General features: G+C 51.9%; 9 protein-coding genes across 9 annotated transcripts; 5 read left to right on the forward strand and 4 right to left on the reverse strand.

The window, feature by feature from the left end:
- Nucleotides 1-355: 355 nt before the first annotated feature.
- Nucleotides 356-1,400, forward strand: ALT_8526 (putative inositol phospholipid biosynthesis protein Scs3; the record flags this gene model as incomplete). Its single annotated transcript, XM_033557078.2, has 2 exons — nt 356-1,249; nt 1,299-1,400. 2 exons carry the CDS (start codon nt 356-358, stop codon nt 1,398-1,400), a joined length of 996 nt encoding a protein of 331 aa, XP_033412969.2.
- A 124-nt stretch (nt 1,401-1,524) lies between these two features.
- On the reverse strand, nt 1,525-2,786 carry ALT_8527 (uncharacterized protein; the record flags this gene model as incomplete). The annotated part of the gene is made up of 3 exons (XM_033557079.2): nt 1,525-1,574; nt 1,626-1,889; nt 1,940-2,786. 3 exons carry the CDS (start codon nt 2,784-2,786, stop codon nt 1,525-1,527), a joined length of 1,161 nt encoding a protein of 386 aa, XP_033412970.1.
- A 359-nt stretch (nt 2,787-3,145) lies between these two features.
- ALT_8528 (putative erythromycin esterase) lies at nt 3,146-4,495 on the forward strand (the record flags this gene model as incomplete). Its single annotated transcript, XM_033557080.2, has 1 exon — nt 3,146-4,495. The coding sequence occupies one exon, from the start codon at nt 3,146-3,148 to the stop codon at nt 4,493-4,495; it is 1,350 nt and encodes a 449-aa protein (XP_033412971.2).
- Nucleotides 4,496-4,907: 412 nt separating this feature from the next.
- ALT_8529 (uncharacterized protein) lies at nt 4,908-7,038 on the forward strand (the record flags this gene model as incomplete). Its single annotated transcript, XM_033557081.2, has 2 exons — nt 4,908-4,958; nt 5,080-7,038. 2 exons carry the CDS (start codon nt 4,908-4,910, stop codon nt 7,036-7,038), a joined length of 2,010 nt encoding a protein of 669 aa, XP_033412972.2.
- Nucleotides 7,039-7,779: 741 nt separating this feature from the next.
- ALT_8530 (DNA-binding ATPase) lies at nt 7,780-13,659 on the reverse strand (the record flags this gene model as incomplete). Its single annotated transcript, XM_033557082.2, has 4 exons — nt 7,780-8,074; nt 8,131-13,500; nt 13,556-13,573; nt 13,649-13,659. The coding sequence occupies 4 exons, from the start codon at nt 13,657-13,659 to the stop codon at nt 7,780-7,782; spliced, it is 5,694 nt and encodes a 1,897-aa protein (XP_033412973.2).
- A 1,684-nt stretch (nt 13,660-15,343) lies between these two features.
- On the reverse strand, nt 15,344-15,885 carry ALT_8531 (NADH dehydrogenase [ubiquinone] iron-sulfur protein 5-A; the record flags this gene model as incomplete). Its single annotated transcript, XM_033557083.2, has 3 exons — nt 15,344-15,490; nt 15,597-15,733; nt 15,858-15,885. The coding sequence occupies 3 exons, from the start codon at nt 15,883-15,885 to the stop codon at nt 15,344-15,346; spliced, it is 312 nt and encodes a 103-aa protein (XP_033412974.1).
- Nucleotides 15,886-16,120: 235 nt separating this feature from the next.
- On the forward strand, nt 16,121-19,041 carry ALT_8532 (secretory pathway Sec39 family protein; the record flags this gene model as incomplete). Its single annotated transcript, XM_033557084.2, has 3 exons — nt 16,121-17,651; nt 17,705-17,861; nt 17,922-19,041. The coding sequence occupies 3 exons, from the start codon at nt 16,121-16,123 to the stop codon at nt 19,039-19,041; spliced, it is 2,808 nt and encodes a 935-aa protein (XP_033412975.2).
- A 1,160-nt stretch (nt 19,042-20,201) lies between these two features.
- ALT_8533 (dual-specificity mitogen-activated protein kinase kinase) lies at nt 20,202-22,531 on the reverse strand (the record flags this gene model as incomplete). The annotated part of the gene is made up of 5 exons (XM_033557085.2): nt 20,202-20,331; nt 20,381-20,750; nt 20,799-21,090; nt 21,150-22,093; nt 22,510-22,531. The coding sequence occupies 5 exons, from the start codon at nt 22,529-22,531 to the stop codon at nt 20,202-20,204; spliced, it is 1,758 nt and encodes a 585-aa protein (XP_033412976.2).
- A 3,950-nt stretch (nt 22,532-26,481) lies between these two features.
- Nucleotides 26,482-27,095, forward strand: ALT_8534 (GPI anchored serine-rich protein; the record flags this gene model as incomplete). The annotated part of the gene is made up of 2 exons (XM_033557086.2): nt 26,482-26,933; nt 26,990-27,095. 2 exons carry the CDS (start codon nt 26,482-26,484, stop codon nt 27,093-27,095), a joined length of 558 nt encoding a protein of 185 aa, XP_033412977.2.
- Between the last annotated feature and the right edge of the window lie 485 nt (nt 27,096-27,580).

Below are 27,580 nucleotides of genomic sequence, written 5' to 3' on the forward strand. Positions count from 1 at the left end.
CTTGGCTCTAGCAAGTCTATTCTCTTGAAAACGCCTTGGTCTTCTTGTGACTTGCGTACTTTCAATTGAGTAGAGATGGTCTAGTTTGTTGGTGTATGATAGAGTGTATGACATAAGCTGCCACAGTCCGGTTGTTGAGACCATCACAAGCCAAGAATCTTTGCCAGACACACACCGACGTCATCCTTGAATCTTTCTTCATCCAACACTGCATATAGAGAGATACATGATGTTGGACTAGTTCTGTCTCGTTGTCGATTGTATAACATTACACTTTCTATCTTCAAAATCGAGTTCCGTCTTGCTCAGAAAAAAAGAAATAGATTTTTGACCGCAAGACACATAGACCGGCAAGATGGCCTCGGGACAGCAATCACCCCCTTCAACTGCATCTAGCACCACAATGCGGCCTCCAACGACGGCTCTTCTTATCTATCCAGTGACCTTACTTGTGGGATCACTCTTTTCCATCCTTTCTCCCACAGCCCGAGGCTCCCGACAAAGCCGTTACGCGCGTCCCGCTTCTCTGGCCCCCTCCATCGCCGCCAACGTGAACCTTTCCCCTCCAAACCCGGTCAACTACTTCGCTCGCAAGGACAACATCTTCAATCTCTACTTTGTCAAGGTCGGCTGGCTCTGGACCACACTCGCCTTCCTGTCCCTGCTTGTCTCCCAGCCCGCCTACACTGCCCCTTCCGCACACCAACCGCGCCGACTCGCCCAGGCCGCCCTCCGATACAGCCTGGCTACGCTAGTGTGGTACCTAACGACACAGTGGTTCTTTGGGCCCCCGATTGTCGACCGCAGTTTTGTGATTACGGGCGGGAAATGCGAGCGCGTTGTGGCGGAGACGTCAGGAAACCCGGCTGTGGCTGTTGCGCAGGCGGGGTCTGTTTCTGCGGGTCTCGAGAAGATGTTTACGGCGGCAGCTTGTAAGGCGGCTGGGGGTTCGTGGACGGGGGGCCATGATGTGAGTGGGCATGTGTTTATGCTTGTGCTTGCGACGTCGATGCTGGTTTTTGAGGCTGTTGGGGCGATGAGGGCTGTTTCCGTGGGGGCGGAGGCTGATAAGAAGGTGGATGGGGAGGTTGATGGTCAGAGTGAGGTTGAGAAGGTTCAAGCTCAGAGTGAGGAGGAGCAGGGGGGTTGGATGCGGACTTGGTCTTTACGGTTGATTGGGGCTGTTGTGGGGTTGGGATGGTGGATGCTGTTCATGACTTCGATCTGGTTCCACACGTGGTTGGAAAAGGTATGTTTTCTTATCCGGAAAGAGAGGTCATGCATTGCTAATGGCGTAGTGGTCTGGGCTGTTGATTGCTCTTGGGACGGTCTACGTTGTATACGTCTTGCCGTTGAGCGTGCCGTCGTGGAGGGATATCGTTGGAATTCCCGGAGTATAGGAATGACGATACATATGCATGCTAGACTTTGTGTACGAGTAGGGACTTCTTTTCATTTCATTCTGTGCATCGGCATATATACTCTGAATGCAACCGTGTATATCACCATTTTTTTTTGCCTTACCTACTTTTCTGGACACTCCGGCTCAGGACCCAGATACCCGCTGCGAAAGGCTGCATCCGCTGTCAGTTTCCCCATGTTCTCTTCTGGCTGTTGTTACTCACCTCCAGGAATCAAAGCCGCGGCATACATGATCCGAGTGATGGGCCGCAGATCGTCTGGCGTCACGTCGGTCGCGAGAGACAGCTCCATGTACGGATCCCAGGCCGCGATGATGGCATCGGCGTACACCTTGAGGTCGACTGAGCGATCCTTCTCGGTGGTCTGTTCCGCCTGGCACTGGATACCCATACACGTTCCGAATTCACGGAACGCCAGCCGGTACTTGATATTGCGTTCGAGGTAGCGGTTGATCTCAAACAGATCATCTGTGTCCATCAGCTTCATCTCCCGGCGACATGAATCAGGCAGCGAGTACAAATCTGCTCAAAGCACCGCCCGGCCAACCTCGCCGCCCAGTCCTCCTTCTCCGAGAACCAATGCGCCGTCCACAGCGTCATCCCCAGGTCCAGCGGATCACTCGACACAAAATGCTGCCCCTTCCGCTCCATCACGCGCTTGTAGTCCGCAATCTCCTCGGCCAGCACCGCCCCTCCACCCGCCTGCTTCGCCGCCCCCTGCAGCAGCCGAAACACCACATACCCATCGATGGGATCCAGATTGCCCTCGGAAGCCACCAGCGGCGCCGACAAATCCATCGCCATCTTCCAGACCATCCGCGGGCGCGCAGACTCGCGATTCACAAAGAACCGCGGGTGGATCGCCTTGGCCAGCGCTACCGCCTGCTCGTTGTACGCCGGGTCCCCCGTCGCCAGCGACAGCCGGTTCAGCGCAAACATCCACACCGTCAGGTAATGGTGGTACTGGCCGTCCGCGTCCGGGCCGCGCTCGTCCATCTTCCCGATGCGCAGCCCGCCGCCGAGCGGGTTCTCCGCCGTCGCGCCGGGCAGCCGTGCCTTGCCGTCGCGCGTGGAGCCTAGCACCTCGTGCACGGTTTCCACGACGCGCCGTGCGAGGACAAGGTACCGATCGTCGGGCGCTTGGGCTGCCTTCGCGAGCGACTTCTCGTATTCCCGGTGCATGGTTATCAGGGTGAGGACTCCGAAGGCGTCGGTCCAGAGGTAGCGGCCGCGGTGGCCGCCGGAGTTAGGGGGCGGGGTCCAGGCGGAGGGGTCTGGGATGGAGGAGAAGCTGCCGTAGAGGGATTCGACGGCTTGTTGGAAGCGGTCGAGCCGCGGGGATGGGCTGCTTATGGGGGTGGCCATTGTGAGGGTGCGATTTTGTGCTTTTGTTGTTAGTGTTAGTACTCTAGCTGATATGGATTTAGATCTAAATCTGGGAATGACTCTGCGGATATTATTCATTGCTCATTTGCAAGAGATTTGGATTATTATCTACAGGGTAACACGATATAATAATGCGTTGTTGAGGTCCTTGGTACCACATGCTGCGGTGAAGTCATGATGAGAGAGAGCTGACGAGGAGGTGATTTCATTCGCCGCTGGGCCACCACTAGAATTAATATTCCAGTATATAGCAGTCGAGGCGCATATCTGACTCCTTGCCATCGACAATGACCTGATTAATGCAGTTTGTTCAACGATTCTTTACCTCTCGGCCCATGATGGCGCAACTCCAGCAACTTTTCACCGAGGCAGCCCAGCCGCTGCCTCCCATCTCGGACCCCAGCTTCGGCTCGCATTTTGACACCTTCGGAAATTACAAGGTTGTGCTACTAGGCGACGGCAGCCATGGCACGTCGGAATTCTACGCCGCGCGCGCGGAGATAACCAAGCGCCTCATCGAGCAGCATGGCTACACGATGGTGGCCCTCGAGGCGGACTGGCCCGACGCCGAGGCCATCGATCGCTACGTCCGCCAACGTCCCGGCCCCAAGGCGGGCATTGGCGGCAAGGCCGGCGACCTGGAGCCATTCAAGCGGTTTCCCACTTGGATGTGGCGCAACCGCGAGATGCAGGATCTCGTCGAGTGGATGCGCGACCGCAACTCCAAACTGCCCGACGAGAAGAAGGCCGGGATCTACGGCTTGGATCTCTACAGCATGGGTGCGTCCATCCGCGCCGTCATCGATTACCTGGACCGCGTGGATCCACCCGCCGGCAAGGAGGCTCGCCGCCGGTACGGCTGCCTCCAGCCCTGGGTGGACGAACCCTCCGCGTACGGGCTGGCCTCGCTCCGCGGGATGGAGGACTGCGAGACCGGGGTGCTGCAGATGCTGCGCGATCTGCTAGACAAGCGGCTGCAATACGCGCAGCACGATGTGCGCGACGGAGAGGAGTTCCACAGCGGCGAGCAGAACGCGTTTCTCGTCCGGGACGCGGAGCGCTACTACAAGGCCATGTACTACAGCTCCGCCTCCTCGTGGACCCTGCGCGACACGCACATGTTCGATACGCTGCGCCGGCTGTTCCGGCACAAGCCCGCTGACGCAAAGGCCATCGTCTGGGCGCACAACTCGCACTGCGGCGATGCGCGCTATACCAGTATGGGCACGCGCCGCAACGAGGTCAATATCGGCCAGCTGATCCGAGAAAATTTTGGCCGCGAGAATGTCGCAATCCTCGGATGTGGCACGCATACTGGCACCGTGGCCGCCGCCCACGAATGGGACGACGATATGCAGGTAATGAAGGTGCGGCCCTCTCGTGATGATAGCTGGGAGATCATCGCCCACGATACGGGGATCCCCAGCTTTGTGATTGATCTGCGCAAGGAACACCTCGATCCTGCTTTGCGTACGGCGATGGCCGCTGAAAGAATCCGCCTGGAGCGGTTCATTGGTGTCATCTATCGTCCGGACACGGAGCGGGTCTCGCACTACTCGCAGGCGTATCTCCACAACCAATTTGACGCGTATATCTGGTTCGACGTTACTGAAGCCGTCAAGCCACTGGAGAAGGTGCAACCAAAGACTCCTCTGGGACAGGAGGAGACTTACCCATTTGGCTTATAGTGTGTATGTACCAAGGGTAACTAGATTGTCTGTTAGTACTGTGGTTAGTGATCTAAAGGTCAAATGATTGTAGTCAGAAGATAGTCAGAAGAGAACAATATCTGCAAGTACAGATTATGATCGACTGATTCTTGCATCATGTCATGCTATGATGGATGGTGGCAATGCTGACGATATGATAGTGTGGTGGGAGAACGTAGCAACTGACGTCAAAAAAGGCTCACCGCCTGCGTTTTGTTGTTTTGTTTACACTCTCGCTTCCAGAATAGCTTCATCTCCCTTGCGCCCTCAGCTATCCATCCCTTTCCTCGATATCTCCTTTCTTACCTTTTGGTTCCATCCATCATTCCTTTAAGCATTGTATCCATCGCGGATTCCTGTTGTTGGATCTCCCTTCTTTATATCCACAATCATGGCGGTTCGCCGTTCCGCCCGCCTCAGAGGCCAAAAGGCGTCATCCGAGGTGAGATCCCCTCTTGGCAATTGTGACGCGCCTGAAGCTATCGAAACCGTCTACCACGGTCTCTGAAGCTAGAGTGCCCTTACGTCCAATAGTTACTGACAACCCTCGCTTCTCACTATAGGAACCGCAGTCTCAATCTGAGACACTCAATGACAACACCAACGAAAATCACGGTCAAAACACCAAAAACAAAGACGGGAGCAAGAAGAGAAAGAAGCTTCCCGCTGTGATGGAACGCGACGAAGGCCGCGATGTCGAATCTCATACAACCACTAAAACGCCCACCAAATCCATCCAGACTCCAACCAAGCCATCCAGTGTCCAAACACCCGTCCCCTCTACTGCGAAGAAATTGATCGGAGCAAAGACCCCAACTAGCGCCATAACCCGTCCATCTCATGACGAGATGCATCCGAGCAAGGTCCACCAAAGTACCACGAAGCAAGCGGACTCGGGTCTAATCCTGGGTTTCAACCCTGTGAAGAAAGATGCCAATGGAAACGTGGTGAGGGAAACCGTGGCCCACGATACCCCCAGCAAAGCCAAGGCCTCCCCCATAAGCCAGTACGGCACTCCTGGTTTCGAGTTCAAATTTGCCTGCCAAGAGTCTCAACTCAGCGATGAGGCAAAGAAACTCATGGAGAGCGTGCGGGAGGATGTCGCCAAGATCAAGGCCCAAATGGTTCTCGAAAAAGATAAGCAAAATGCTGCGGACCGTGGCGCTGAAGGACTGAATGGTAGAGACCGTCGCATTGCACAGCCCAAAGGCAAGGCCGGCCGCTTTAGCAGCGCTCATATGGCGGAGTTCAAGAAGATGGACTCCATCGCCAACCATCCCTCCGCGTTCCGCGCTACGCCAGGCCGCTTCCAGCCAGTTGGGACGACTCTCAAGCGGACCAACTCGAAAGCGGGCTTTGACGAAGCTGAGTCCAGACGCCAGTCCCCTCCCAAGGCGACGGCGAAGCCTTGTCCTGCCCCAGCCGCGCCAAGTGCGAAGCGTGTCAAGCATGACAAGACCGACGACGTTTCGACTCGCCGTCCGACCACCGAGGCTGACAAGACCCCAAAGGCGGCTCTCCCGCGTCCTAGATCTGCTGCTCGCAGTTCCTTGATGACCCCCACACGAGCTTTTGCTGCACGCACCTCATCCGTCAGCCTCAAACCACCTCGGACCAGCATGATCCCTTCGCTGGCACGTTCTCCGGTCTCGAAGCCTGCTGGCATCCCACGCACTCCTCAGACCGATTTCAACCCGCGGATCAAGAGCAACTTGCCCACACTGGGTGGTCTCAAATCCATCCTTCGCCGCCATCAGCCCTTATTCTCCCGCGACCCTACGAAGATCGCTGCAGGCACTCATGTAGCCGCTCCGGACTTCACCTGCAACTTCCTTCTGGGGTCGTCTCGTGAGCCTTCAGTGACCGAAGAGCTCGCTCCGACGCCTTCGCCAAAGAAGCGGGTCGAGTTTACTCCCACCACCAAGTCTCCAGTCGCCAAAGTCGACAGCGAGCTGGACCAGCCCTCTCCTTCTCCAAGTAAAATCACCGTGTCTGTTTCCCATACCTCGTCGGACATTGTGTATCCCACCTTGCCCGTCTTGACGCCGGAGAAGACCTCTGCTGCTGCTATCAGATCAGGTCAGGATGGCACTCCAACCATCCGTCATGTCCGCCAATCGAATGTCAACGCTCAGTCGACTGCTCTTCCCGACGTTGCTGGTATGCCGCACGGAATTGGCAATAAGAAGGCAACCACCTTACCAGACATTGCTGGTGTGCCCCATGGCATTGGTAACAAGAAGAGACACCGCGCGACTGAGGACGAAGCGGACACCGAGAATGTGCCTCCTGCAGAGTCCACTTCGGATCCTCGTAGTGCTAAGAGACTCAAATTCAGCGCCCCATCTCCCGCAAAGGCTCCTCCCGCCCTCAGCCCTACCAAGGCCCGTACTCACACCCCTGTCCGCACTTCCTCAATCTCAAGCCGTGCGGGTACACCCGCAAGCGCCAGAGCGAAAAGCCGAGGCGTTCTCAGCATCAGTCGCCTGAACATGCTCGCTCAGCCCAAGAACCGTCGTTGATCGATGACTGCATTTATCCTGTTTAACGAATGTTCTAATCCTGAATAGATCGCCATGCCCATTTACCCCTTTGAAACCTCTACAGTGGTTACGATCGTACAGTGCATTGCGGTCTAGTGTATCTATGTTTCTCATTCAATGGTCTGCTTTTTTGTCCCTCTTCGTTTCATATGAGGCGCTTGGATTGCATTTGAATGGGACTATGAACCGGCGTATGACGGTGTCTTTCTTTGTCTTTTCTACGAATTTTCTGGATGTGGCTGGTTGATTGTGATTGAAAGTGTGATAGCCACCAGCTCAGGGTCAGACTGTTTCTTCTTCCGTTTTGTCTGTACGGGTACCAGAATGGCATTCCTGATTTCGAGGTCTACGGACCGATACGATTGACTCCTTTGCTCTATCAATGTAGGGAAAAGATGAACCATAATGCGATCGTAGAACTCATGAAGATGTTGTTTGTATATGTACAGAACAGTATTGAGTAAGAGTACAGGGAATTAGAAGGCTCTAGATAAAAGGAAGAAAAAAGGGACAAATCATCATAGTGAAACAAACAGGAAAGGAAAAAGAGGAAGAGTTCACTTCAGTCCCGTGCGTCGTGTCTATCCTCCATGTTGTCGTGTCTCGTCTCGTCTTAAGGTACCTGGATCCCTCCGAAGCAAGCCAGCCCAACGCCAGTAGAAATAATAAAAGTGGAAAAAGCCAAGCCAACAGCCGCAAACCGAAAGACCACAGATAAAATCAACCTTTCATGGTAGCCAGGAAAGAGTCGAGATTGTACTCCTCCTGGTACTGGCGGTCATCCCAGAGTTCGCCGAGGTCGTCGAGCCAGCCCTTCTTGCCCTTCTCCTTGACGTTGCCGTCGATGTCGACCATGTCGACTTCGTTGCCGGCCGCGTCGCTAGGCTTCTCGGCCGTTTCGGCCGTTTCGCCTAGGTTGAAGAGGTCAAGGAGTTGGTCTGTGTCCATCGTGCCGAGGCCGGCATTTTGCTGGTTGACCACTGTGGAGGCGACGTCGATCTTGAATCGTTGCAGACTAGAAGAAATGGTTAGTAACCAGTTTGAGGCAGTCGGACCGGGACTTGGACTTACTTCAGGATCTTCTCCTCCAAGGTGCCGCGAGTGATCAACCGGTAGACGTTGACAACCTTCTTTTGGCCGATACGATGGGCGCGGTCCATGGCTTGGATGTCCTTCTGCGGGTTCCAGTCGTGCTCCACGAAGATGACCGTGTCGGCGCCGGTCAGGTTCAGACCGAGACCACCGACGCTGGTCGTCAGAAGCAACACATCGTAGCTGGGATCCGTGTTAAACCGGTTGACAATGTCCTGGCGCTTGGTAGCTTCCACGCTGCCGTCGAGACGGAGGAATTGAACGGACGGAAGCAGCTTCTTGAACACTTCGCTTTGCACGATATCCAGCATCTCCTTCATCTGGCAGAAGATCAGGGCTCGGTGGGGACTGACATAGCTGGCGCCGCTCAGATCGCCCTCGGTCGGCGGGTCAACACCAATACCGCAGTCGATGAGCAGGTCGCGCAATGCGCTGAGCTTAGGAGCATGAGCAACGTCTCGAATGTTGGAATGCTTGGCAGCAAGATATTGCTGAACCTCGTTGTACTGCTTGTGGCCTTCCTTGACGACAAGCGCGGGGGAGTTGCAGAGACGACGCATATACTGCAAGGCTTGGAAGATGTGCTCCTTGTCGGACTTTTCGGTGCTTCCCACCTTGTCCTGGAGTGCCTTTTGCTCTTTCTTGGTGAAATCCTCGAACAGTTTCCTCTGGAGCTCGCTGGGGTCGCAGTAGTAGTTTTGGATGATCTTCGGTGGAAGGTCATTCAAGACTTCCTCCTTGAGGCGACGTAGCAAGAAGGGAAGAACCTGCTTGTGCAGAGCTTCAATAGCCAAAGCTCCCGCTTCCTGTTCCTTGGAAGATGATTTGCTGAAGCGACTGGCCGCGATGGGCTTGGCGAATCTATCCAAAAAGACTTTCTCCGTGCCAAGGAAACCTGGCATAAGGAAGTCAAAGAGAGACCACAGCTCCAACACATTGTTCTGGATAGGAGTTCCCGAAAGGATCAGACGGTGGTTGCTAAGCAAACGCTTAACTGCGATCGTGACCTTGGCCTTGGGGTTCTTGATAAGGTGACCCTCATCTAGAACACAGTAGTTCCAGTTGATCGGATTGAGAACCTCGTTGTCGTTGCGGCAGATATCATAGGATGTCACGACGATGTCGGCGTTGGGAAGAGCGCTTTGCAGCCTTGACCGCTCTGCAGGTGGACCGACGTAAGCGACGCAGTTGAGAAATGGGGCATATTGCTTCAGTTCTTGCTGCCAATGTCCGGAGAGAGACGGTGGGCAAACGATCAGAGAAGGAAGTTTCCGAACCTCGGGCTTCTGAGTCCGAGCGAACTCTTCCGCCCGCAGGTGGTGGTCACTCGCGACAATGCAAATGGTCTGCAGAGTTTTACCCAGACCCATGTCGTCGCAGAGAATGCCATGAAGATTATAACGGTTGAGAAAGGCAAGCCAGTTAACACCTTCTTGCTGATAGGGTCGAAGCTCCGCTTTGATGGCCACGGGGATCTTGAATTCTTCGACTTTTCGTACATCCAACATCTGCGCCATGAACTGCCTCTCTCGGTCACGTCCTTTAAGCAGTTCTTCTGACAGACCGGGTGGGTCAGGGATCCCAGCTTCCAACGGGACCAGTTTCACCAAAGTTGCGAAAGACGTTGTGGCCAACAGCCTGACCTCGTTGTCCGAATCACTCATCCGACCGAGGACAGGAACAACGAGAAAGATGACATAGGGCAGAATGCCGTCCTCCATCACATGAATCAGGTGATAAATGCACTCGACGGCGCCTTGACGGTGGTGGACATCCAGAGCATTGCTTATCATAGGCAGGACTTTCTCAACCAGCATGGTCATGCCTTCGACGGTAATGACACTGCAGATTGTGGCGAAACACTTCGCAGCGGCATATCGAATAACGGAGAGCTTGCATTGAAGCGCCTTAACTACAAGCGGCATGAGATCGACCACCCATGGGTAAAGTCCCGAGTGAAATTTGGGAAGGATTGCACGCAACGTGGACAATCCATCCACAACTTCTTGGCCAAGTTCGTTTTCGGGATCACGAATGTTGGCCGGAAGTTCGTCGCCGGTAAGAGACTCTTTCAATGGTCGTTCTATCAAAGAAGCGAGGTTAGGCACCTTGGCCATGAGCTCAGAACCAAACTTGACGGCCAACTGCTCGAGAGCTTCTTTGGCGCCACGACGCATGATTCGAGCCTCCTTGGCCTCTCTCTCGAACTTGGCAGCATCTGGATGATCGCGCCGGTCCTCTTCTTTACGAAGCGAGAGGATAGACTTCTCGAGAGTCGCATTGTGGTGAAACTCGGGGGTCTCGGAAGTATCCACGCAGCAGTACTTGACAAGGTTACCAATAACTTTGTCGACGGGTCCCCGCTTCGTGGAAGTGGTGTAGTACTCAACGAGGCTGGCAATAGCAGTAGCAGAGCGCTGTTGCAGCTCGGCGTTCTCCTCTTTCTTTATGCTATCCATCATTCCCTTGATAATATGGCTTGGTTTCTTCGGAATGTCGCTTAAAGCAACCAGAGCGCCAGCAGCAGCACCGCGAACCCGCAAGTCCCTTTGCTCTCTGACATTCCTTGCCTCGTTAATAGCGCTCTCAGCCGTTGCGCGAGTATCGTTGAGGACCTGGAGCGCGGTAATGCGCTGAGCCGGAGTAAGACTCTTCTTCAGTCGCTCAAAGTCTGGCCCAATGACCTTCTCGGCGTCAGACAGCGAGAACGCATTGGGTCCAGCCTCGGCATCACCCTGAACAATGACGGCAAGGACAGGCAATCTTGAGCCAGGAACATGTGCGTGATCGCGGAATGTGTTCAGAAGGGAGTGACACTGTGCTCGAGCAACATGAAGATAGCAAGCAATGTCGCCATACCACGGAGGACGCTCGCCTTCGATGATTGGGCGCAGTTGCTCACACAAGATAGAGGCATACCTGCCACTAGGTCCAGAGAGCTTGGCATACTCCTCCACTATCATGGCCGAAGCGAGTTGCGACGTCGAGGCCGAATGGTTGAGGCCTTCCAAAATAGGTTGCCATAGACTTGGGAGTTGGTTCTGGTCCCAGAAAAATAGCAACTGGCCGAGAGCTCTTGCGGCATATATCTTCGACCTCAGCATGGTATCTGCACCCACAAGGTCAATGTCGCCTTGGAGCATGTGGCCGTCGACATTGTGGGCAGAAGGTGGTGGCGCTTCTTTCTTCTCGGACTTACGCCGACGACCTTTAGTTCCTTCAGGCGTGTTACTAGCCGGAGACGATCTGGCAGGAGCCGAAGCGCTTGATGGGAAAGGCAGACCCGAGGGTTTGATAAACAAAGAAGCGTCCATAGGAATTGGGTATCGCGGAACACCAAAAGGACCCATGCTTAGAGTGATAAGGGGTCTAATGTGACTTAGGAGATCGCTTTCTGACTTGAAGGAACCGCGAGTCTCCAGAGATTTTAGAAGCTCTGACCAGACCTGAAGAGACTGCTTCAAAACGCCCTCGTTCCGCTCCACTAGCAGATTCTGAAAGATCAAACGCACTGTCTTTCCGTCAACCCACTCGTCGGTGCCTTCGCCCTCGAGTTGCAAGAATGTTATAAGGGCTCGAAGAACCGCCGAGCGGACGCTAGTGATGGTATGTCGTAGAAACGGGTAGAGGCGAGGAACAAGTTTACCAAACGACGATTCCGGATTGACCGCTGCGTTGGCCTTCATCGCGTCGAGAACCTCTTGGAATGTACACAGTTTCGCCAAAAGGTCCATGACTGAACCTGTACTAGCACTGAGATCATCCTGCAAATTCGAAAGGCAATCCCAAACGATGGTCATCAGGGTGCCCAAAGTACTTTGACGAGTTTTGACAAATTCTTCGGCAATGGGAACAAGCGTTGCCGCGCTCACGGCACGGACATCGTCATCGTAATCCCCTAAGCCCTTCATGACCGCCTCGAGCACGCCATCCATGAGCTTGGAATCCTTGATGAGCAGATCCTTTCGAACCGCTACTAGATACCTGAGACCGATCATGCCACCGTGACAAACTTCCCAGATAGGTCGTTCCAGGCCGAGATCGGTCTGCATAATGATTCTATAGAGACACTTGTAGACAGAAATGACCGACCGTGACGGGAGTTGAGACAGGAGTGCACCTAGCGTTTGACCGACGGTCTCTCGGATGGGAGCTACGACGTTATCTGAGATGTAGTCACCAAAGCGATCGAGCATGAGCACACACAGGAGACGGCACGCAAGGTCGTCCAACCACTTGCGATTTAATATGTCATTCTCAGCCCTGCTCTTCCCCTGCACACGGCCGGCACCGGCTCCCTGGACGCGAATGACTTCACGTAAAGCCATCGCAGCACCATGACGGAGCTCCCAGTTCGGATCGAAAAGATCGACCATGAGGATGTCACACATGAGCTCGAAAGGCCAGTTCGGATTGGGACCTTCTTCTGTGGGCTCTGGCTGGAGTAATGGATTCTCTGGAACCGCAGCTCCTTTGAATTCCGAGACTATCTTCGAATCATCATCGGCGGCGGATCGGTCTAACGAGAAATAATCTGGCTTGGAATCGCCGTTGCGGTCTTCTCCATTCTCTGATTTGATGGGATAAGGTGTGGCGACCGAAGGCGTTGTCACGTTCTCCGACGCTCTCCGCGAGGACAGGTCAACTACACGCACTTTAGTTGCCCCCATTCTGGCACTTTGTTTGTTCTTTCGCTTTAATTGATTGAGCTGCCGTTTGCTCAAGCCCGACTCCTCTCCATTGGCGGGTTCGATCGGCGACGCCAGAGGCTGGGAAGTGCCCTGAATGCTGTGCTCACGGGAGGCAACAAAAGATGGCTCTTCCTTCACAACCGGTTTCGAAACCAGGTCGTTGTCATTGATTAGGTCCTCTTCGATGTACTCGCCGGCGAGACCCAAGCGGGAGGTCAAGGTTTTCTTTTGATGCTGCAGTCGGGAAGCAGGATCCATAGCGGCCAGAGAATACTCATATTCCTTGCCTGCGCTGCCGAGTAGTCTCTTTCCATATTTCAGGATAGAAGAGAGATCAAGACGCTCCAGTTGGAGGAGCGAGTCGTCCGTCGGGGACAACAGCTCCTCTTCCGATTTGATGTCAACATCGAGATCGTCGTCCTCGGCCTTCTTGATCTCCTGGCCGTCATCCTGGTTAGGATCAAAGGTGTCTGCATTGGCGACAATGAGACCTATTGCCTTGGCTGCAGCGGTTCTGGTGTCCCATGATTTGGACCGAAGATATGGTAGAATACGTCCGAGTAGATTAAATAGTTCATCTGGATGCTGCTTTTGCACATCTGCCAGTTGCTGGGCGGCAGTGTTTCTGATGAGAGGCGTACTGCCAGTCTCTAGTAATCTGCAAAGGTAATTGGTCAGTTGGCGAAGACGAGGCTCCTGGAGAGCAAACTCACGTGACAAGACGATCAAGTCTAAGCGTAAACGGTTAGCGTCATTTTGCATACAATACGGAAACGCCCGGATTATGACGGACACGATTCACTTACCTGGAAGTCATGGCGGGTCGTCAACACGGATGTAAGCGCAATATGATAGGAGATTAAATCAGGAAGAGGGGGCTGTAATCATGAAGATTATGCGCGCAGGGTATTAAAAAAAAATTCCATAAGAAAAACAATCAAGAAGAAAAGAAGATGATGAAGAGAATACCTCCCTAGACGCCAAAGTGAGGAAAGTAGGCAGGTAACGGAGATCAAGGGAGGTATGGTAAAATACACGAGTTCGTTACACCCGCGCCACAGCCATCGACGGAGAAGTGAATGGAGAAATTGAGGGACAGAGTATAATAATACTCAGAGGTGAATATGAAAATGAGAGAAGGCGAATAGGAGAAAAGAAAACAGAAAATAAGAAATAAAACAGGTTACAGGACCGCGATGTTGTACTGCTTGCTTGCCTGCAAGTGTGGCTGTTCTGTAGGTATAGATAGGTAGGTATGTGTCGGGTGGCTCCTTAGGTAACCTTGTCCTGACCTGTTTCTGTTTCTGTCCGTCTTGGATCATCGACCTTTTTTTCTCCTCTCGAGGTCACGCAGGCTGTTTATATCATTGGGGGCATCTTTGGCTGGGCGCGCCTGCCCATGTTTGGCCCATTTGCGCTAGTCCCAGGAAGGCTTAGCTGCCTCCACTCCCGTAAAGGTTTTCCTATTATCACGTGACTGTCCCTCGCCTGGATCGACAACCATGAAATTTCCTGCAAATGAGACACCGCAAAGGGTCATGATGATCTGTTTGGATCATGGACAACCCAGATTCTCTGGTGACATGGTCAAGCTGTCGAGGTTCCACTTGTAGGTACTTTCAGAGTTATATCGTCGATTGAAAAGAAGAAATTGACTCTCATATCTACAGTCTCTCAAAAAAAGTTCTCTGCAGAAACATGTTCAAGATATACTTCAGAATTGGGTACCCGTAATTATATATCGCCTCATAGCTTGTTAATCTCCCGACAACACGCCAAGAAATGCCAGATCGCCTCATGTGCATACTTGGATTGCGTTGATCACTTGAAGAATACCTTAGTTTGACAAGTCAGGTGTCATTTTAGAGGATGCTTGACGATACAAATGCAGATGTTCCGTACCATGCAACGTTTCAATATGTTGGACTTCAGGTACAGACAGTTCTCAAGGCTTAAGGTACACAGTACTATTTATCTTGATCGCCTACTAGACTCTCACTACTTCAGGGATACCGCCAGATGGACCAGCTTTCTCATTAACTAATTGCTTCAGGCGTGGCTGTTGATTCAATTCTCTCTAATCAGATTACCTTGACTTCATTCCGTTGACTTCATTTCGTTCGCATACTGTACTCTACGAAGGACGTCATTCACTGCGATAAAATGCTTTATGAGACTTCACCCTACAGTGGCAGAGATATTTATAAAAGCCAGCAATTTCGCCGAGTATTAGACCGGGATTTGCCTCATCGATATTGGATTCCTCGCGAAGAATCCCCAATGACACCTGAGCCCGACTCCTGAAACAATAGTGAAGCTCTTAAGCGTAGACCCCACTGAAGATGCACTAAGCTCAAAGTTCGTAAGTGACACAGATGGAAACTGGACGCTTTGTTCCTGTACAGTTGGAAACTCCATTGGTAAAGCGACAGCATGACTGGTAGTAGTATAAAGACAGCAAACGTGTAACCGCACCCCTTGATATGCGTACAATTCCCCTCTTATGACTTGGCCAGCAATGCAGACGCTTCTTCTTCCTTCCCTAACAGACCCAAACTGCGAATCTGTTCTGCCTTGGGCGCATTCTCACGGGGGTGTGCGGCCTCGGCCTTGCGGTAGGCGGCCTGCATCTTCATCGTTCGGAGAGCCTATACGCCAAAAGTCAGACCATCACTCCAGTATTCGAATATCCAAATATCCAGACAGCCGTCCATCGCAAATCGAACCGAAGGGGGCCCAGAGCAAAGGGCGTACCTCTTTCCGGTGGTGCAGGCATTCATAGTAATCCTCCAGAGCGGGCATGCACTTCTTCTTGCCGGCTTCACCCTCTCCGGCATTGACGACGTAGCATCCTAGTACCTCCTGCCAAAAACCATAGCAGCGCGAGGGACCTGGACAATCACAGGAGTATTAGCCGGGGAGTCCGCATGGATGAAGTCGAGCGACCGTGACCGCCGAGAATCATCGATTGAGGCGATTCTGGAACTCAAGAGTCACAGGAATGGTACCACATACCGCCATTGAGACCGAAACCAGAGGCCATTGTGTCGCTGGGGGCGTGAGAGTAGGACTTGGACTGCAGAGGACTGCGGATTAGAGCAGCGGAGGTGAGGGTGCGGACGCAGTCTTAGTCAAGCGGCGATTCGCCTGTTTCCGCCCAGGTGGTCCGAGCGCCCCGCCTGTTGTCCCCGTTGACGTCTACGTTTTCGATTCGGGAGGTCGGAAAAGCATCAACAGGATTGTGACATGAGAGGACATTTTATGGAGTCTGACTCGCGATGGCGATTTCTGCAACGATATCTGGTGCTCATGCGATTCTTCTAGCAACGCAGCTCTGTGCCACTGGCCAAGTCGTTCAACTGCCACTCCTCCACGCCCAATTCGCCGGCTATTTACCCTTGGAACGTCTCTTGCGCATTATCTTGACCTTTCTTCCAGAGAGCACAGAACCGCAGGCCTATACATCTGTGCTTCAAGAACTAGTGTCTGGTTCCACGATCGAGTCTTCTGAAGGTGGTGTCGACATTTCGGCCGTCCAAGCCCTTCCCGAGGCTGTTGCGAGGAAACGCGTCCGGAAGCTTCGTCTACTGCCGCTGAGACACCCTGATGACGAGGATAGCGAGCCTTCCGACCTCTTGACTCAATTTCTTATCCATCGGTCCCATCGCATAGATTCCGAGACCTGTCTTCAGCCACTCATCCTTGACCTTCTTCTGCCATTCTACCAACGCTCGTCCACCGTGCGTACATGGTTGATTTCTAGCATCCTACCGCTCCTCCGATTGAATTATGAGTATTACCCGAGTCAAGATGAGACGTTCTCCTTGAATACATTAGAGTCGATGGACGATGCAACCGCGGTCAACGTTCTGCTGTCTATGACGAGTCCGAGAAAAGACGAGGTGGACATCGCGAGGAACCTCCGTGGACTGGTGGGTGCGTGGATATATGGCAGCAATCGCGCGAAACGACGCAGGCTCAACGAGGCCGCAAATCAGAGTGCGATATCCCTTCCTCAGGACAGCCACCGCCCGAAGACGACAACAGGTGCTATATGGCAACAGGTAAATGAATGGTTGCTGTCGCATAGCTTGGTGGAGCATGATACTGCAGTCAACGCCTTTGTTCACTGGGATGGACCTGGGGACGTGGACCTTGGAGGCTACGGAGAGGAGAAGGATCAACCAACACAGGACGAATTGACGGAAATGCGGACTCGTTATGGCCAGTCAGGCCTTGCCGTTGTGTACGCAAACTCTGATACGAGCCGTTCGTCTCTGGAGGGCTCAATGCAGATTGTGACAAGAGTGGCTCAGTTACTCAACTTTCGGGACTCTGTGTTTGTTGTACACAAGGATTCCGCACTTCCTTCGGTGACATTCGATGCGGGTGAGATTCCGTCCACGTCAAGAGTCACTTTGTTACAAAATGCCTTGCTTCTGAGTTCGAATCCATTGACGGTTCCGTCTGCTTCGTCGGTCTCATTCTTGAGCGCACTACTTCTCTCTTTGCAGGTGCTGCATGAATTGGGCGTTTCAATACCCTGCAGGCAAGCTGCAAACCTGGGCCTGCACAGCACCGAGGATATGCAAATTGCAGAACTTCGCAATACGGTTAGCTCAATTGCCAAGCAGGCCACTCCTGGTCGTGATTGGAAGAAGGTTCGTGAACAGCTGCTATGGCTTCGCAACTGGCAGGGGAAACAGTTTGAACAGACGTTGGATCCTTCTCCCTGTCACGGACTGTTTTGGAAGGTCTCCCGGGATACCGTGGAAACAGAAGTGCTGAGAGCCTTGTTGGAAGCCAAAGGTAAGTCGCAGAAAATGCCAATTTCTCACTTGACAGGTGCTGATTGACTCAAGAATATCAACTGGCCGTGGACATTTACACCAGGTCTGACCCGGCTCCTCTGGATCCGAACCAGGTCGAACAAACAGTTCAAGACGCTATCTTTGCAGCGTATGACAACGCGAGCAACGGCAATAGGACGCGAGGGGGAATGAAGAAGGCTTACGAGATGTGAGTTTCGTGCGATTCCTATCCAGATACTCAACTGACAGGCTTTGTTGCGCGTACCAGTCTACAAGCATTCCAACCACATTTCCCAGCTTCGGTAACCTTGAAACAAATCCAGGCGCTCATAGCAGCGACTCACGCTTTGTCGTTCTACTCTCTAACCTTGCAGCATGGCGTCCCCTTTCAGCCGGTCAGCATCCGGGTCCACGCTGATCCTCTCTCCTTGATTGAAAAGGTGCTCGATCAGAATCCAAAGAGCTACACAAAACTCGACGATCTACTTTCCATTGGACGCAATCTGGTCGAGGCCGGGCTGCCGACCGGTGCCTCCGAAGACCACGAATCGCATTTCGGTGCCACTCCTTCTACGTCGCGGGAAGACGCGGTAGTCACAGCCGAGAGGCGCGTCATGTCTCTGGCCATTTCATCCGCCCTTTCCTCTAACGACTTTGGCACCGCATACTCTTACATCCTCACTCGTCTCACACCCCCTTCATTTTTACCTACCACTTCGCCCCTCACAAATCCGAACGTCAAAGACGACATCTCCTGGCGCGCTGTCTACAACGCCGGCCGCTACCGCGCGCCCGTTTCCACCCCTGAGCCGTCCCTGCAAGCCCAGATCACCCAGCTTTCACAACGCATGGAGCTCCTTTCTCTAGCGCTCACTCTCGTCCCATATCCCGACCCACTCCCAGAGATTCTCGGCGCATGGCGTCGCTGCGACGAGGAGATGAACGTCCTCCGCGCCCAGGAAAGCGCAGAAGAAGAGATATGGGACGCCAAGGGCGACAGCCTCTCGACCCTCCCCGGCGGCTTCGGCCCAACGGACACGGAACAAGACGCCTTTGACACCAAGCAGCAACACGCGCGACGTGTCCGCGCCCAACGGCACCGTTCCCACCTCGAAGACGCACCCATGGGTCTCTTCGAAGTCGCCCGTGGCGCCGCCCTCGCGTTGCAGAAGAACGCCTTCCCCCTACGCAGCGCTGCCTCGGCAGCCGCCGCCTCACCAGACGAAATGACACCGTCGCGACGAGCGCGCGAAGGCCACGAGGAATCCAGCCCGCAGTCGCAGGAGGGCCGAGTCCGCAAGAGAGACGTCGTCAGTAACATGGTGACGGGCGGGCTGGCAAGCGGGATCGGCTGGGTTCTCGGTGCGCAGCCTGTCAACCGATCGTAAATAACCGCCTTCTTTCTTTTCATCTTCGCATTCGCTTACAGCTCACAGCTGAGCTTGTGATGTAACTGATGTTTGCCCATGATGACATGGCGTTGGTCCCGCGTCTGGCCCGGTTAGCGTTGAGACTTGAGATTGTCATTTGTCATTTGTCCTTTGTCCCTTTGATTCGATGCATTTATAACCGTACTAGAATACCTTAGTCATATACATAGTGTTGCCTGTTGCAGCGAGAAATAATGAACGAACCATGTCATGTCATGCTCGAGACTGTCCTTTTCCTGGGAATCGAAGCATCAATGCTGAACTCCTAAAAGTTAGGAAACACACCACACAGTGAGGCCTCTTAAGTCACGTTTGTTTCCAGATTACTAGGGTGCATCTGGCGCCCACTAAGGTAGTTTCCAGGTAATATTCTACTCAAATTTCCGAAACATCCGTTACAATCTCCAGCATTGCAACATTACGATCGCCATCTGAGTTCTGCCTGAGGCATTGTTGATACACCAGCTCTACGTCAGCTACAAGGTAATGGAACCATAGCTTTGAGCTAATCCATATCAATATACTGTCAATCGGTAGAAGACGAATGAGATTTTCACTATTGACTTGACTTGACGGGCGCCAATGTACATTCTCATTGGAAGACAGGCATGTAGCAAGAACATAAAGGTAGATACTAAAAGCACACACACAGATGCAGCTGCTCAAGAAGAATCAGGCTGAACCGATATTGAAAACTCACAAAGAGATCGAGTCCCAACTATCCCGTTCGGCATCCATGAAAAAAGCGTCAGCACTGCTGCTCGCCGGCAGATGTCTTTCGAACTCTCTCCTCTCTGAAGCAACATTGCGGAAGAAGATATGAACGAGAAAGTGGAAACCAAGAAGAATATAATTCAACTCCGACTGTTCACCCAAAGGAATGACGTTGCAATGAGAGGTAATGAATGTCGTCATAATGCAAGATTTCGTATGCTTTTGACATCCTGGTCAATCAAGAAGGCCCAGCCACTTGTTAAGCGTTGAAGGAGAGACCGTAATATATGCAGGGGCATTATTGTATATGAGATTAAGTCAATGCTGCGGTCGGTGGGTGGTGATTAGGGAATGAAACGGATCTAATGAAGGCTGAAATCTGCAGAGTCCCAAGACTGGGGAAATCAATCTTGCCAGCCCCACACCTGCCGGACGAAGTTGGCCATGTTGACCTTTTTATTTTTCATGTCCAGCATCCAGGGATGTTCCAGCATCCGCCATGGTGTGGCTCTTCGTGGAGGTTCTTTTTCGAGACTGGGACAGGTTAACTCTAACCCACTTGTTCAAGGCAGAAGATACATACCAGCATTCAATAAAGTACTTGAAGTTATCGGACCAGCGAATACGGTTTTCGGGCTCGTCTTTCAGCTTGGGAATCGGTTGGCGAACAATGTATGTAAGAAGATCTATCAATCCGGCTCGTGGCTGCATCTCGGTGCCATCGGCAGGGAACGGGAAACGATGCTGGGCAACCTCCAGTAGCGTCACACCAAGGGACCAAACGTCCGACGTAATGGTATAGGATTGGCCGGTGATTCGTTCAGGAGCCATGTAGTAGGATGTGCCAATGAATGTGTTGGCATCTCCCTTGGTACCGAACTCGCCGCTGACGCCAAAGTCACAGAGCTTCACTTGGCCGTTTCGACATAGGAGAATGTTTGAGGGTTTGATATCTGAATCGATCAGCCGATTGCACGAATCCTTGGAAGAAGCGAGCTTACCTCGATGAATGATTTTTCTACTATGTAGGTATGTCAAACCATTCAAGACGCCTTCGGCGATTTTGCCGAGGACTTTTTCTCCTGTTCGCCCTCCCAATTTCTTGACCTCCTTGTAAATGCTGTCCAAACTTCCTCCTTCGCAAAACTCCATCGCAATTGAGATTGTTCCCGTCGACTTGTCCATGAAAGCGCCGTAGTAGCGGCAGATGTGCTCTGATGCACAGTCCTTGTTGAAGTTGAGTTCTCGAACGATCTGCTTCTTCACGTCTGGGTTTGGGTCGGTCGTGATGATCTGGAGGAGTAATTGTATTGGCATGAAGATATCTCACGTATCAGGAATATGGTAAATACCTTCAGGGCAAAAACGGTCTTGCCGTCCTTGAGCTTGCACCGTGTAACGGCACCACCAGCCCCCTCACCCAGACTACCCAACTCAATAATCTTCTTCTGCTCGCTCGCAGCTAGCCAACCTTCATCATCCAAGTCATCAACGTCCAGGGGCCTGCCCTTTTCCAGACTCAACTTATCCAAATCGGGAAGAAGTCCGTTGACGCTGTTATCGCGCTCCATCTGCACACCTCCCTCCCTGTCGGAGTATACCGAGCTGATGGCAGACGAGGGATCTGGAGTGCTGCCGTGCGGTTGCCGGAGACCCATGGCGAATGAGAGTGCAGAATAATTCGACGATGATGCGGACGCCGGACCGCTAGCTTTTCCATCCAGATACGTAAAACTGCTGGATCTTGAATGTCCGTTCGATTCGTTCAACCCCGTGGTCGCCAGAGGCGGAGGGGCTGGTCTGCCATTGGCCAGTCGAGGCACTTCCTGGGGGACATCCGAACTGCTGCCCATGGGGGTCGCGAGTCGCAGCTGAGGAGGAGCGGGACGGGTAGAAGGTCGCTGAGGCTGGGGTGCCTCGGGGGCTGCTGCTGCGACTGCGGGGCCGACGCCATTCGCATCGACCGGTCTGCTGTTTGGGGATGGAGGAATGCCCAGCGTGAGTTTTGGAGGTCGAGGTCCGTTGCTGCGATTGCCAGGCACTGGTGGTCTGAGGAGAGGAACGGGCGAGGACGACATGGCGAGGTTGTTTTGCCTCTCCCCTGGCAAAAACAACTCGTTGGGATCAGCCAAGGTAGCCAGATCGGCGACGTTTGAGTTGGACACCTTGAACGAGAAGGTCGAGGACTGAAATGGATAAAAGAGGGTGGACGAAGTAGCACCGGGGGTTGGATCAAAGGTGGCCGTGGGGCCGAGATACACGCGGCGGATGAACAAAGGAGGGGTAGGAATAATAGCTATAACAGTTGTAGGCGTATGATCAAAGAGACAACACAATAGATGACACCGATAGATCGGGATAAACGAACGTTGGTATTTCTCTTCCTTTGAACAGAATCAAAGAAAGAGACTGGATGAACGAAGGAGTTGATGAGGACGAGAGTGGGTGAGGAGGATCGAAGGATGATGGGGATGGGCCAACAACCAACGGTCGGGGAAGCGACAAAATTATTGATGACACGAAATATCCAGCAGCTGACAGAGTGTCAGTCAGCTTGGATTGGCTGTTGGATGTTTGAACGGTCGAATATTTACCATCCACAGCCAGATGCAGAGCGATATGACGCTTATATTATATCAATTACCCTATGTTATACGCTGTTACTCGGGTCTATCACAATTCAATGCCAATCACAGAGCACAGCCAACAGACTCAATCGCGCTGGGGATCGCATCGGTGGGACCAGTCTGTTTCGAAAGGCGCCTAGAAAGTACCACTTCTATAAATATGCGATCTCTACCCAATACTACTATCGGCTATATCCAGATAGATAGGGATCTAAATTTATTCATCATGATCATTACATGGTTCTTCATTATTGACGTTGTCTTCAATCTAAGATAGATTTGATGCTGTTGTTGTTGATGATGGTCTCGATGTGTTGTCCTCGGCTCCCCAGGCATCTAGGCATCCATGAAAAATCTTCTCAATGAAACTCCACATCATCGATCCGCATCTACTCCCGATGGCATCATACTACTCGGATTTGAATGCTTCATCTCTGAGTTATGAGTTCATATGTTATCGAACGTAGAGTATTGACGTGCATCTTGCTCAGTACCAACTCCAAGTGTGGAGAGGACGAGCCATAGCCGAAGCAGTCAATGGTCACAGGTCAGTCTTAACACCTTCTCAGCCACTTTCCTTCCCCAATCTGGTAAAGGTGGCGACTGTGCACCTATCCTATTTCGAAGTGAGACATCTGAGACCTCAAGCTGGGAGTGTTTCAGACTTTTAGTCTCCCGTACTTAAAATACTCGGATTTGTGGCTTGTGAGAATGGATATTTGGTCCTGGGTGGCTGTGTCGTCCACAGTTGCTTGGGTCCGGATCCACAACAATCAACAATCAACAGGACTGCAAGTTGCAGGTCTGCAGACGTGTATGGGCACTCGGTATTCGGTAGTCTAAGGGTTTCTTCTTGTGAATCGAAAGATTTGATGACTTTTGGTCTTCACCTAGAATCATTGGCTTTTTTTACTCCGTAGTAAGAGGTACTTGTCCAAATAGAGGATTTCTCCACAATCTTTGCTTCAATTGAGGCACGTGCTGCTGCAGCTTCAGCTCAACTTCAGCCTTGCGGGTTTATTCATCAAACAAGCTACACCGGCAGTGGACTTGGATCTTCTATCTTGACTCAAATGAGCTCAATCTACCTCTGACATAATCTCCCTAAACATTCTTCATAAGCAAATGACAAGCTTGAGATGAGAATGACTACTTTCCGCATGTCATCGTCGCTTACTTGAGATATCCAGGCCCCACTGGGCCCTAAAATAGCCACCGAGGTCATTTTGCACCCCGAGAATACAATAATGTGATCAAGTAGTCACAACATGAACCATCTCTTCTGGAGGGGAAGAAATAATGACAATCCTCGGCAACTGTGGCATCTCCAGTACTACCTCATATCTATGCCGTCATCGAACCCTCTAGTGAGAATGTACAGTTACTACATCATAGACGCGCGGCTCTGGTGATCCTCGGTTGAGCCTTTGCAATCCCCACTGCTCGTAGATCGTCCAAATACTTGCAGGGAAAGGAATGGTCATGCGGAATATAGCGACTACCTCATTAACTCACTTGGGAGATATCGACCGAATACCGTATGCATAATCTGGTTGATTCTGAAGAATGAAGTCCACACCATCACAAGAAAATTTACGAACTTCTCGAGATTCGGTCAGGGAGCAGAGAATAATAGACTGCCCCTGTTGATCTGTGGGCCATTGACTCTGCCCTTATCCTACCGTATACTTCGTATAGGCACAGAGTGTATGTCTCTGAGTGCCAATAATGAGTGACTAAGGGTCTTCTGTTTATAGTATCGACTCCGTTGACCACTCTCCATAAATAATAACCCGTTTCTAATCAAAGCAACATTGGCTTGACTAGCGGACTAGGTAGTCTACTCGGTAGTTTGCTTGCAGTTGACAGAAGGATGGACCAACCCCTTTTCCATCAGATCCAGGCCTAATGATCAGATAGTCTTGGTTATGGTCATCATACCCTTTCGAACTCAATGAATTGGCCGTAGGGACTCCATATCTACGTCGCTTCGGGAAAATAGAACATCTCTACAGAGTATACTCTAAATTTAAGTGGTTGAATTGGTTTTGACGCCTATCACGGGCATACCTAGCCAATGAAAAGTTTATACTCTTGAATATACTCGCTTTAGTCAGGGGTAACCAGAGGGACTATTCATTGAGATGTCTCTCCTCTGTGGCTTGTCTTTCTAAGCCTGATGATGGTCTCTTTCCGCTCACACGACCAATAATACCAGTACTACTGCTACAGTAGATACTACTAGATAGATACCCCTAAGCTTTAATTAAGCAATACAACCAGTGTGACTGTGGCGTCTCAAAGGCCCTGATCTCGAAGCTCTCGCTCAGACTTCAGTCAAGTCAGTGTTTCGGTAGTGGTATCCAGACCTGGTCCCTGGCAGGGGTGCATCAAGGCCAATCTTTGAAAAGGACTTTGGTCTGTGCATTGACCGGCGTAATGCATCATAGGCTCACGGCATATCAATGTAACATGCATCAATCTCAGGGCGATTACCTTACTGACTCTCGAGGTCATCATCACTGATTCAAAGATGACCCCAGTAGTATTCTTAACCGATCCTTGGTTCCTGGCCATGATCATCCTTTAAAGTGCTGGATCCGGACATACACAGTAATTCAGATCCAGAGTTCCGAACATTCAGGGACCACAATAATCATTCAGTCTGGCGCTCTGTCGCCCGTCCCTGAGCGAGACCGCCAGATTGAATGGAAATCAAAATAAAGGACTTAGGGGCAGGTGGAGCACTGTGGCTCCACTAGATCTCTGGTCATTGGACACGCAGCGGGGTTGGAGAGCCACAGCGGGAAAATGAAAGAGGCCTCTGAGTGGACCACGGATTCAGGAACGGCTAAGACGTGAATTCTGATTGGTACAGAGGCGAAAACATGAAACAGGTACTCCCACCGTTGTATCGCTTGGCAGATGAGATTGCTTGAGGGTTCATTACTCTATCAGTCCTGTCATGTACCCATGTACGGAGTAATGGAGAGTAGATTGGTGAAAAGTCAGTAATAGGAAATAAACTGACATTATTACTGCGATATAAGGAGTGTAGAGAACGGCTGAGTGCCCAGAAATACTATGTAACTCAGAAAGCCTCTTAACTTCGCTAGTTTATTCGACTCAGGGGTTCAGGAACGACAATTGGACCGCTTTTTTTGGTCGGCGATACTGGAACAAGCAATGGAACTGCGGGATCAACACCACGCAGCAGGGTCGCACTCATGGCCGGCCAGCTAAGCACTAGGACGCTGTCTTAGGCCGGCTGATGCTATCCTCCACCAACCATAGGCTAGTCTCTGTCAATTCATCGCACGAGTGTACCTTAGCGGTACCGCGTAATCATGAACCTACAGTACATACCTAGTAGGTAGTGAGTATGACGATCGATGAGACGTGATGGATGAGTGATACATTGCGTTTCCTTAGGTATCTCATACCTGTTTATCTTCACTTCAGTATAGATTATGAAGAAATGGTATCCAGTCGTACACCGCGACTTTGGTGCAATCTCCTATTTTAGATTGCTAGTCATTGCAATATTGATTGACTTAGATCTAGTGAAGCCGTTCCAATCTAGTGGATTATTAGAGGAAACTTACAGGCTGAATAGAGAGTACTCCGTTATTGACTTACTGGACCTAGTTAGTACTGCAATAATAATAATAATAATAATAATAATAATAATAACAATACTATGGTGCTGGTGGTGCACTGGTGCAGCCCCCTCGCTCTCCACCTGACACGGTCGACTCACTTTCTTTTGCCTTTTTCCCCTGAGACGATCTCCAGGTTTAATCTCCCCGTTCATACAAAGGGCCCCAAGCCCCCTCCGTCGTTCCCTCGTTCTTTTCTTCTTGTTTCTTTCTCTCCAAGCTCCAAGACTTCCTTCCTGCTTCAAGCATCAAATCAATTTGACTTCGGTCGGCCACTCTTTCAAACCAAACCAACTACCCACACTCTCTTTAACAACCACGACATAAATTTGCCTTGACGGCTAATTCCAGTGACTTTCTATACATCAACCAAACCAACCAACCAACCAATCTTCAAGATGCGTTTCACTGCTGCTTCCATTGCTTTCTTCGCCGGCCTTGCCGCTGCTCTCCCCGGTGACGTTCAGACCGTCTACGAGACCCAGGATGTTACCATCACCTCCTGCGCTCCCAGCGTCACCAACTGCCCTGCTCGTTCCACCTCCACCCCCTCGGGTGCTGACGCCGTGACCAACTCCTCCGCTGCCCCTACCGCCAGCGAGACTCCCGTTGAGACTCCCGTTGAGACTCCCTCCGCCAGCAGCGCCAGCAGCAGCAGCGTTCCCGTCATCCCTGCTCCCTCCAACACTGCTGTCGCCCCCAGCGTCTCCGTCATTGCTGTCACCACCTGTGTGCCCACCGTCACCTACATCACCGTCCCTGTCTCTACTCCTAGCGGCGCTGCCGGTGCTCACACTTCCGTCCCCGTCATCCCCTCTGCTCCTACCGGCACTCCTTCTCCTAGCGCTACGTAAGTTAACCATCTCACCAGATATGTCTACTGAATATCCACTAACAAAGCCACAGTCCTTCCATTCCTCCTGGTGGTCTCTCCACTGGCGCTGGTAACACCCTCAGCGGCTCTTTCGTCTTCGCTGGTGCTGCCGCCGTTGCCGCTCTCTTCCTGGCTTAGAGCAGTTCACTTCTTGTCCATAGTGTGAACCCGGGTCACTCGAGGCTCCAGGACAGCGCTTCTGGATGAACTTGTCATGACGGAGTGACGGGTGTGTGTGTGTTAAATAGTTGGGCTTTCTTTTGGGAGAGCAGTTTATATCCTTGCTTATACATATCTTTTTCTTACATTGTATTCTTGACTTGTCAATATGATGATGTAACTTCAACAATATTTAATTTGTAATGTTCTCGTCGAGGAGGTTGTCTATTTTAAGAAAGGCGATCATGTCTCATCTTGGTCATGATCCGTGGTTTGTAAGGATACAACAACCACCGAGACATAGAGGAGTCACCGTTATTGGGGGCCGATGCAAGGCAGCTTAATCTGATTTACGAGTGCATACCCGAGTCAGTTCTAGAAGGCTGAGTCGAGGGTGGAAGCCACACGACACAAGGAGTATTCTGTAGAATGAATACCAGCTGATCCTCACCGTTAATCCATTT

Source organism: Aspergillus lentulus (assembly GCF_001445615.1).
Source record: "Aspergillus lentulus DNA, contig: Alt16, strain: IFM 54703, whole genome shotgun sequence".
Taxonomy (NCBI): domain Eukaryota; kingdom Fungi; phylum Ascomycota; class Eurotiomycetes; order Eurotiales; family Aspergillaceae; genus Aspergillus; species Aspergillus lentulus.